At 38.7% G+C, this 11,331-nt stretch overlaps 1 protein-coding gene across 3 annotated transcripts; it reads left to right on the forward strand.

Annotated features, from left to right (window-relative positions):
• Window positions 1-932: 932 nt before the first annotated feature.
• On the forward strand, window positions 933-9,277 carry MTERF1 (mitochondrial transcription termination factor 1). Of its 3 annotated transcripts, none has more exons than XM_081800573.1 (4): window positions 933-1,011; window positions 1,545-1,602; window positions 2,584-2,771; window positions 6,281-9,277. In XM_081800573.1, the coding sequence occupies exons 3-4, from the start codon at window positions 2,749-2,751 to the stop codon at window positions 7,446-7,448; spliced, it is 1,191 nt and encodes a 396-aa protein (XP_081656699.1). In that variant the 5' UTR covers window positions 933-1,011; window positions 1,545-1,602; window positions 2,584-2,748; the 3' UTR covers window positions 7,449-9,277. The 3 variants fall into 3 exon arrangements, with proteins under 3 accessions (XP_081656699.1, XP_081656700.1, XP_006732731.1); XM_081800574.1 differs by having other exon boundaries at window positions 2,584-2,737; XM_006732668.3 differs by lacking the exon at window positions 2,584-2,771.
• The last annotated feature ends 2,054 nt before the right edge of the window (window positions 9,278-11,331 follow it).

Here is an 11,331-nt window from a genome sequence, read left to right on the forward strand (position 1 = left end):
TAAAACATTAATTGGTGCAGAAATGAGATAAAGAAAAATTTATCATATGCTCCTACATGGAGTAGGGTAAAGCAGGACATTCTTCCTTGCAGTAGAATTCAGGATCAACCCTCTCCCCCACTTTTTGTTTTTCTCAAGACCAAATCACTTCCTCTGGAAAATAACCTGGCAGTTTGAGGATTATTTCATTAATTTAGATATAATCTTTCTTTTGGAGAATTCAGCGGAATTGCTTTGAACTGAAGTTTAATCTCCATTGCTACCACCCCCAGTCAAGTGAGAATGACAGGACCAGGAAGATTTAAATAAACAACGCCTTCAAGGGTGACAAAAATGCTTCTGCTGTGGAGATTAAGTTTCTGTTGAAACTTTAAATAGCCTAGTCTCGTCACAATTTCAGAAGCAGCATAAATAATTCGTGCTGCAAGCTGTTAAATCGAAGTATATCAAAACTGCTTCCTAGCCTAAATACTGAAGCTGAATTAGGACTAGCGGCCACACTCCAGGATTTCCAAGGTAGCTCAGGAAAGACAGAGAATCTGGGACTCTTCAGGAGCCCCAGATCGCACGCGTCTTCCGACACCAAACGCCAAGGTGTTTACCAGCATATGTTAACCATATTAATAAGCATAATGACCCTATCAGGTTGCAAAATTCATGTATATAATAGCGACTTTCCTACCGCACGTCGCCAGCAGGCAATCGATCTCTGCAGCCACCCTTGGCCCCAGGCCCGGGCTTCGGGGAAGCCCATAGTCCCGCCTCCCTCCAAACCCAGCCCCAGGCCGCCTGTTCCCCGAGTTCACCACGGTCTCTTGCCGCCCCCTGCTGGGCTCTTCGCGTCAGGCTTGCAGAGGGCTGCCGCGCGGCCGCCGGGAGGGCGCAAAGAAGGCGACGTCACCTCTACGCGACCGGAAGTTAGTCTTGTTCATTTCCGCCTCTACGGCCTGGGGCGGGACGTAGAGGCGGAAGTAAAGCCATCTACCGAATATTAATACAGTCCAGGTTGAGGTCTGTGGCTGGCTGCGCTTATGCTCTTTATTTTTAGAAGTGGGTCTGGGTGATTTTGATGTATGGTGGAGTCCCCTTCCCGCGCAGCCCTTGGCGAGTCGGTTTTGGGGAGGAAGGGGGAGCGGGAGAACCCATGGAATGGAACCCGTGTAATTACTATATTAACTTAAGTGAGCTAATACAAACTTGTGACAAAGAGTTCTGCCTTTTTCCCGATTTTCTAATTTTAGGAATAATCCTTACCTTTTAAGTTGCGGGGTTGAAGTAAGACAGTATATGTGAAGCACTTAGCTCCGGTTTTACAAACAATGCGTGATTACGCCACCTTTTCCTATTAATACTCGGGCGTGTTCTTGCAGTTTTCCTCTCGGTATCTCTGAGAGATGCTTAGGACAGAAGAGGTGACGCTTTTCACAAGGACGTTATGCAGTGTTAGCTGGGATCGATTTCTTTATTCTGTATCACGAAGTGCTGACAGTATTTCGTCCTCCACCCCCCCCCGCCTTTTTTTTTTTTTTTTTTGCCATTTTTAGGAACAGCTGTTTTCCAGCTCTTCAGGAGAAATGCAACATCCTCTCTAAGACAAATTAGGTAAGAAATGGATTACTGTAAAGATCTCCAAACTTCCCTTGTTTTATCAAAAGAAGACCAACTGGAATGTAGTACCCTGGGACAGTGATTAGCCATCTCCATTAAAAGTCCCTTTATCAAGCGAATTGTGCAGCAGAGAACAAGGAAATCCTCTTTTATTCCTCAGGCCTTACAAGTTACGAGTACAGAGGTTTTCAGTGTATTTGTTAATTTTGGAATTTAGTCCTTGGAATAATGGTTTTGGTTAATTAAAGAGTGAATTGAAAGATTTAAATAAATTAGGGAATATTATTTTTGAAATTTGTAGATTGAGACAGTTGATACTTTTTGCATTAGGCTGCTTATGTACTTATTACCTTGCTAGATGTTATAGGAATGTTTTGAATGTTGATCAGGTGCTTAACTTTTTTTGTATTGAAAACTGAAGAATTGATAAAGGTCACATATTTCCCAGTACTTTTTGTACCCCTAAGCCAATTTAATTTGTTCCTAATTTATCTGGTTGCAAAATAACATGTTTATTAAATAGTATCACGGTATTTCAGGAACAGTACATGGCCCCCATTAATCTCTCAGAGAAAACTCTTACTGCCTTTTTACCTTCTTTTTTTTTTTTTTTTAAAGATTTTATCTATTCAGCTGAGAGAGAATGAGATAGAGAGAGCATGAGAGGGGGGAGGGTCAGAGGGAGAAGCAGACTCCCCGCCGAGCAGGGAGCCCAATGCGGGACTCGATCCCGGGACTCCAGGATCATGACCCGAGCGGAAGGCAGTCGCCCAACCAACTGAGCCACCCAGGCGCCCCTTACCTTCTTTTTATATATTAATGTCCCCCCCTTATATAAGTGATATTATTTTATCTGTACTGTTATGTGGTTTGCCACTTAGAATATTTTGGATATCTTTCCATTGTGTTAGATATGCCTCTTTTTATTTTTTTTTATTTTTATTTTTTTAAAGATTTTATTTATTTATTTGACAGAGAAAGACAGCGAGAGAGGGAACACAAGCAGGAGGAGTGGGAGAGGGAGAAGCAGGCTTCCCGCGGAGCAGGGAGCCCGATTCGGGGCTCGATCCCAGGACCCTGGGACCATGACCTGAGCCAAAGGCAGACGCTTAACGACTGAGCCACCCAGGTGCCCCAGATATGCCTCTTTTAAAAAAAATCAGGTTGTATAGTATTAATATTACATAGATGTATCACAATTTATGAATCATTCTGTTGGTGGGTTTCTTTTCTGCTATAGCAAATAATGTTAGGATAGTCATCCTTTTTAATAACAAATGTGTATTGTCCTTTTATTTCTTTTGGATAATTTTAAAGAAGTGAAAATGCTGGTTAAAGGATATGGTGGATGGTGCCAAATTCCCTTCCAACAGTGGTATTTGAGAATTTCCTGCATTTCCTCACATGCTCATCAACAGACCGCAAGCGAGAGAGAGCAGGAGGAGAGGGGAGGGGCAGTGGGAGAAGGAGAAGCAGACTCCCCACTGAGCAGGGAGCCTGACACAGGGCTTGATCCCAGGACCCTGGGATTGTGACCTGAGCCGAAGGCAGACGCTTAACTGACTGAGCCACCCTCGTGCCCCTGGTTTTAGATTTTTTAGTAATAAGTGATAAATGATTCACTTCAGCAGTATTTGTTAAGTTAAAGATTTGTGGGAAGGTAGTATTTGAATGAGACCTTGTACTATGGATAGATATGGGAGGATGGGCCTTTCTGAAAGAATAGCTTCCACAAAGGCAAGAAGACAAAAATGGGCAGGAATGTTTAGAATTTGAGGTTTGAGAGGCAATAATGCCTCGTGTTGTGAGGTTGTAGAATAGAGCAGATAGCTAGGAAGGTAGTTGGAATGGTGTGGTGAGAGTTTTGAAGGTGAGTGTGAAGATTTTGCTTTCTAGGGGAGAGCTATAGAGGTCTTTAATCAGGGAATAAGGGATGTAATCACTTCTTTGTTTTATAGGTATACTATGGTGGCAGTTTTTCATGACTGATGTTAGAGAAGCAGGTTAGGTGGCTGTTATAGTCTGGGTGAGGGAGAACAGCAAAGAGTAGAGATGCTAACGAAGATACTGAAGAAGCTGAATCTACATGATGTAATGACTTTGGGGTTGAGGAAGAGGAAGAAAGTAATCACTTTTAGATTTTTATCATGAGTGACTATTATGATCAAGTGGTAGTGATTCTATTCATCAGAAGAGGGCTAGTTTGGGGGCTGGGAAAGATGTTCAGTTTGGTTTTAGACATGTTAATTCATGTGGAAGATATTTCCGCAGCGAGTGAATTATACATAAGACATAGATTCAGGAGAAACCTTAATAGATTTATGACTCCTTTGTTAAGAAATTTGGCATATATTTTCACTCTTAGTCTGTTATTAGTACAATTCCTTTTGAACTTTCTGTGGCTTGCTCAGCCTGTTTGTCATGGTGCTAATCATCTCAAGAGTTTGTTGTCTGGAGTAGTTGTCTTCAGACTTTTGATTGTGTACACTCTCAGTAAAAAAGGTTTTATACATATACCTCCAATGTATATTTACTTACTAATTATATACATGTTTTACAGTACTATTATATTGTACATATAAAACACATAAAATGGAATTTTTAAAAGGCTAAGACAGATACAAATTAGTGTCACTGCTTGCTTCCTATATCCCATTGGATCATCTTTCACCCCTATTCCCAAAGCACAGGTCTTACCTACCACTGTCAGTGTTATGTACCGTTATCCAGTAGAGGTCACCCTTGCGTACCTGGAGGAGAGAACAGATTGTTGAGCTGTGCAAGTAGAGCCTTCATTCTGTAGTTAGAATGAGGATCTTATTTTTCAGTTTCTAAATTCATGCATTTTTGGAAGAAGATGTAGTTAAAAAGTAGTATGTGGAATTATGGAGAAATACAGAATAGTGAACTCAGAGTATGGGGCAATCTAAAATGTGCTGCTGTTTGATGTTTATTTTGTCAGTGTCTTGCATTTTTGTTTGAATATTATTTGATTCTATAGTTTGGGAATCTTTTTTTAATTCTTTGAAGATCTGTAGATTACCTGAGATATCGGAGAGTTCCCTGCCTGTAAGCATACTCTTAAATTCTTATTATATTGGTGTAATTAAGGGATGGGTGGCTGGCTCAATCGGTGGAGCGTGCGACTCTTGATCTTGAGGTTGGGAGTTCGAGACCCACGTTGGGTGTAGAGATTACTTAAAAATAAAATCTTAGAAAAAAATAGTGTAGGGCAGACACACAGAGAGGCTTTCTTTGATACCGATCTTGAAAGCAGTATCTCAAGCCCAGAGATATTAGTGGTGAGTTGGAACCATCTATTTCTATTTTTTATTTTTATTTTTTAAGATTTTATTCATTTATTTGTCAGAGAGAGAGAGAGCACAAGCAGGGGGAGCTGCAGGCAGAGGGAGAGGCAGGCTCCGATTCAGCCACCCAAACGCCCCTATTTTATGTTTAATTGGAGAGGTGAGAAGGGAAATGCTTCCTTTAAGTGATAAGAGCCCATGGTTAGAAATTAAGAACTAAGTTTGTCACAGCTATATAGTCTAAAGAGGAAAAAGTACAATTAAAAAATATATGTGTTTTATGACTCAGACCACAATTAAAGAACATAAATCATCTGACAAATTGAATAACAGAAGAAAATTTTTCTGTTGCTTTCCTGATAAAGTATTTCCTATAAATGCAGATACTTATTTTAGTAGGTACCTATGGTTATTATCATATATAAATTCATACATTTTGGGCCCCGTTTCTAAATGATTAGGAAAATGAGTTATTGAGGTTTTAGTCACTTGCCTGAAGTTATGTGTTGTGAAACAGATGCAGAGAGCCCTGGGTTCATCTTTTATAATGTGGCAGGGTAGAGGAGGATGGTCAAAGTAACTCTTCATTGTTTATGTGCTCTCAGCACAGTTCCACTGTGTGGATTAAATAGCGCAACTAGATCATTTTGAAGATAAAAATTGGTTTGGAGTAGCTGGGTTACAACCCAGGGGGTAATAGGGTAAACTGAAGGACATGGAGATTGAGATTGGGAACTGTTGACCAGAGGTCTATATAAAGCTAAGAATTAAGACTAATGATAGCATGGGTTTAAAGAGAACCATGAGTCTAGAAAAAGGTGTTTAAGATGGAAATTAGATAGTCTGAAGTGTTGATTTTCAAGGCTATATTTAGAGTTTGAGGAACCAGGAAAAGGGAATAGGGGCAAAGTAGTCTGGTAGCTAAGGCAGAGGCAAGGCCAGAGATCTGGGAAGTTGGAAGACAAGGTAGAATTGAAAGCATTGGTTAGTAGGAATAAGCCAGAGGTTTGAAAACTAGGAGGATAAAGCAGAAGTACGGAGGGTCAGCTGGTTTTGGGTAGCAAACATAGGCAAGTCCAAATATAAAGAGCAAGATAAAGGTGGGAATAGCTGTGGATCAGTGATGATGCTTATAATGTTTTTCTTCACATTAAGAATGGAAGCAGCCCCAGGCCCACAGATAATCAGAAGCAGTGAACTAGAGAGTGGGAGTGCGGTGGTTGAATTGTTACTGCAGCACCTGGAGAGCTGGAGCTATACATATTTTCTTACAGAAATGACCATGATGCTTATAGGACCTTAATATGGTTTTTAGCTGTTTAACACATGCATTTGTATAATATTATGTATGTTGTTTTACACAGCGTTCCAAAAGGTTTGGGATACCTGACCATTATGGCACCAAGAAACTTCTTGTCTATGAGAAGTAACTTTCTCTTTGGTTCAAGATGTTGGATGATCCGATTTTCAGCAGAAATCCTCCTTAAAACAGTTTCATTTAGGCTTTTTAGAGTGAAGTGTGGTAATGCAGACAGGGAGTCTTTGGAGAATGAAGAATTACTGAATAACTTACTTACAATGGGAGTAGACATTGACATGGCGAAAAAACGACAGCCTGGAGTTTTTAATAGGACGGGAACTAAAGAGCAGGACCTGAAGATGTTCCTTCTGTCCAAAGGAGCTAGCAAAGAAGTGATTGCTAGCATTATATCAAGATATCCACGAGCCATAACACGCACACCTGAAAGTCTTTCAGAACGGTGGGATCTGTGGAGAAGAATTATGACATCAGACCTTGAAATTATAAATATTTTGCAACGTTCTCCCGAATCTTTTTTTCGGTCCAATAATAACCTAAACTTAGAGAATAATATAAAGTTCCTGTATTCATTTGGATTGACCCATAAATGCCTTTGTCGATTATTGACCAATGCTCCACGTACCTTCTCCAACAGTCTAGATCTGAATAAACAGATGATTGAATTTTTGCAAGAAGTCTGTTTGTCTTTGGGTCACAATAAGCCCAGAGATTTTGTTAGGAAGATAATTTTAAAAAACCCTTTCATCTTAATTCAGAGTACCAAACGGGTAAAAACTAACATTGAGTTTTTACAGTCAACTTTCAACTTGAATGGTGAGAAGCTGCTTGTTCTGCTCTCTGGTCCAGGAGCTAAAATTCTAGACCTTTCCAATGACTATGTCAACAGAAACTACACAAATATCAAAGAGAAGCTGTTTTTTCTTGGGTGTACTAAAGAAGAGATACACAAGTTTATTTTACGCTATCCAGATGTGATATTCTTGGGAGAGAAAAAGTTTAATGATAAAATAGACTGCCTCATAGAAGAAAAATTTAGCATATCACAAATAATTGAAAATCCTCGGATTTTGGATTCAAGCATAAATACTTTAAAAAATCGAATCAAAGAATTGGTAAATGCTGGCTATAACTTCAGTACATCAAACATCGCTCTTTTATCTTGGAGTCAAAAAAGATACAATGCTAAGTTGAAAAAGTTAAACATTGAATAGAACATTGTTCTGGGAAATTAAAAAGTGTCAGTCTTAACAATGTAGTGATACTTCATTTTGAATTTGGGCCTTTCAAAAAGGAGAATTTTGGTTTCTTAACCATATATACATAGATAGTGATCCTTTGGATATTTTATTTTAAAGGTTCGTAAAAACTCATGGTTGGTATGTTCCAGTATAGTCTTCCCAGCCAGCTACCTTTTCTCTAGTTTGAATTAATACAACATCCGGTTATATGCTACAGGCCGTGACTGTCATGTGAATAGTAGTTCCTGAGTGCCAGCGTGGAACAATATATAGAAAGAAAGTACAAAATAAGTTTTTATGGTTTCTGTTCAGATTAAAAAATCAACAGACTCATTTGGACAGTTCTGTTTCCTCTTGGGGTCTTGAATTGCAATTGATTTTTCCTGTTACAGCCACATATCTAATTGTGGTTCATCTTCAAAATAGAATGGCAGTAAAAATCTGACAAACCAAGAAGGAGGGCTTTTCATCTCAAGTTCTGCATTCTTCATTTAAACCATTGGTATGTTCCTCTTTCCCTCCAAGGTAGGCTCAGTTTACTGTGGGTATATCCTGATTTCTTTAAAGACAATGGCAACTATGATGGGCAGAAAAATGGCCACCCAAAGATGTCAGTGTCTTAATTCCCAGAATCTGAATGTGTTCTGTTACACTGGAAGAGGATTTTGCAGATGTAATTAAGTCAAGGACCTTACGACAGGGAGATTATCCCAGATTATCTGTGTGGGCCCAGTGTTACCATATGGGTCCTAAAATGGAAGAGGGATGCGATGTAAGGACTTGACCCTATTTACTGGCTTTGAAGGAGGAAGGGACCATGAACCGAGGAATGCAGGTAGCCTCTAAGAAAATGGGAAAGGCAAGGAAACATTCTCCCCCTGGTGCCCCCAGAACGGAACACAGCCCTGCTGGGACCTTGAATTTAGCCCACTGAAACTTGTCAAACTTCTGACCTACAGAACCATAAGAGAATAAATTTGTGTTGTTTTAAGCCACTGAATATGTGACAATTTGTTACAGCAGCAAATAGGTGAATATAGCAACTAAATAGTGATTAGTTGCATTATAGGTGGAGGAGTCACAATATATGGTTCTTTTAGTATATCTGTGTTTTTCCTCTTTTTTTTTTAATTACCTGTTTTATCTGCATACCTTTCTGGAATGACTAGCAAGTTGTTTGTAAAGACTTCTAAATGTCTGTGTAAAAAAATGAAATGTAAGTAATAAAATCTAAATAAAGGAATATTTTTACTTAGTGTAGTTTAAAGAAATGGTTATAGTTTCTGTATTTTTTTTTAAAAGATTTTATTTATTGACAGAGAGACAGCGAAAGAAGGAACACAAGCAGGAGGAGTGGGAGAGGGAGAAGTAAGCTTCCCACTGAGCAGGGAGCCCGATGCGGGGCTTGATCCTAAATGATGCCTCAAAAAAACTTTCTCCTGCCACTGATAGAAACAAAATGCCTGTTTTTTCAAGGCCATTTGATGTCAGTGATACTTAAACTTATTGCCAGTACACTATTTGATGGCAAGCATGGCATGGTTAAGAAAACACTGGCTTTAGAGAGGCACTTCTTTGGAGTGATATATCTGGGCATCATTCCTGACCAGCTCTGTGTGTGTAAATATTTCAATTTCACTGAACTTGTATTCTCATCTGTAAGATTAAAAATTGACCTTGTCCATTTGCAGTAAATTCCCATTGTCCTCCCCCTTCCCTAGCCCTAAGCAACCAATGATCTATTTTTTATCTCTCTAAATTTGTTTATTCTGGACATTTCAGATAAATGGAGTCATACAATATGTGTTTTATTTTGTGACTGTCTTCTTTCACTTAGCATAATATTTTCAAGTTTTGTCCATGTAGCACATATCAGTATGGTGGTATTATTGGGAGTAAATATTATTACTGTTAACCAAGTATTAGTTCCCTACATATTCTGAATTTTATGGGAGTATTTTCTGAGTCATTTCTTTGGAATCTAACAAGTTTGTAAGGAACTTGAGGGAGGTGGGTAGCAGAGGAGATGAAAGATTATTTGGCATCACAACTGGACAGCTACATGCAAAAGAATCAAAGTGGGCCACTTTCTTACACCATATACAAAAATAAACTCAAAAGAGATTAAAGACCTAAATGTGAGATCTGAAACCATTAACTCTTGGAAGAAAACATAAGCAGTAATCTCTTGGGTATCAGCCTCAGCAACATATTTATGCATATGTCTCCTCAGGCAAGGAAAACAAAAGCAAAAATAAACTATTGGGACTACACCCAAATAAAAAGCTTTTGCACAGCAAAGGAAACCATCAACAAAACAAAAAGGCAACCTCGTGAATGGGAGAGAGATTTGCAAGTGATATATCTGGTAAGGGGTTAATATTCAAAACATATAAAGAACTTAATACAACTCAACACCCAAAAAATAAAACAGTCCGATTAAAAAATGGGCACACCACCTGAATAGACATTTTTCCAAAGAAGACCTACCGATAGCCAACAGATAACATGAAAAGATGCTCAACATCACTAATCATTAGAGAAATGCAAAGTAAAGCCACAATGAGATACCACCTTACACCAGTCAGAATGGCTGGTATCAAAAAGACAAGTGTTGGTGAGGACATGGAGAAAAGGGAATCCTCGTGCATTGTTGGTGGGAATATAAATTGGTGTAACCACTGTGGAAAACAGTATGGAGGTTCCTCAGAAAATTAGAGATATAGTCAGTAATATTCTATAACATTGTATGGTGACCATACTTACCACAGTGAACATTGAGTAATGTATAAACTTGTTGAATCCTTGTTGTACATCTGAAACAAATATAACATTGTATGTTAATTATACTTCAATTAAAAAAACAGTGTTGATGGAGAGGAAAAAGGGGTTATTTGTCATGAGGATTATACCTATATATGCTGATATACTACCTCTAGGATCAGCATATCTGTTGAGTTGGGGTGGTTGGGGGAGCAAGCGTAATTTTAAGTGTTAGCTTTACATCCAGAAATTATTGACAATCCCTTCTCCAGTATTTGCTGTATTCTCTTCATGTTTATGGTAAATAAAATATAAAGGAACATAAAAAAAGATGGGACCCCAGGCATATATAGAGAGGTGTTTGTGTATATATATATATATATATATCATATACGCTGATCCTTAACGGCCATTATTATACCTGAGATGGCAGTAGGTGATAGAGCAGCAACAGCTGTGGCCAGTGAGAAGTGGGATGCACGGCAGTACAACATAGCACATCTTTGGAAGGTTGGGGAGGGACAACTTTGTAGCAACAAATGGATAATGCCTGTCAGGCAAGATTAACGTGTCATACTTTTAAGGTTTGAGTCTGAGGGAGAGTCAATTCTTCTAAAATTTTATAAATTATAAAAATTATATGAATTTTAAAAATTACAAAATTTTACAAAATTTTAAGTAATATTTTTTCATGAGTAAAAATAAAATCCATGTTTATAATGGGAAAAAATGGAAAAGAAGTGAATCACAAAAAAGAAGAACTATAATCTTATCTCCTAGAGATAATTGATTAGCATTTTGGTGACTTTTCTTATGTGTTTTTTTTTTCCCCCAGAATATATCCAGGAGTAGGTATGTGGCATATATATTCGAATTGAGATAAAACTACACTTTTTTTTTTTTAAGATTTTATTTATTTATTTGACAGAGACACAGCAAGAGGAGGAACACAAGCAGGGGGAGTGGGAGAGGGAGAAGCAGGCTTCCCGCTAAGCAGGGAGCCCGATGCAGGGCTCAATCCCAGGACCCCGGGATCATGACCTGAGCCGAAGGCAGACACTTAATGACTAAGCCACCCAGGCGCCCCTGAACT

The sequence above is a fragment of the Leptonychotes weddellii genome, chromosome 12 (assembly GCF_054177405.1).
Source record: "Leptonychotes weddellii isolate Sample4059 chromosome 12, ASM5417740v2, whole genome shotgun sequence".
NCBI lineage: Eukaryota > Metazoa > Chordata > Mammalia > Carnivora > Phocidae > Leptonychotes > Leptonychotes weddellii.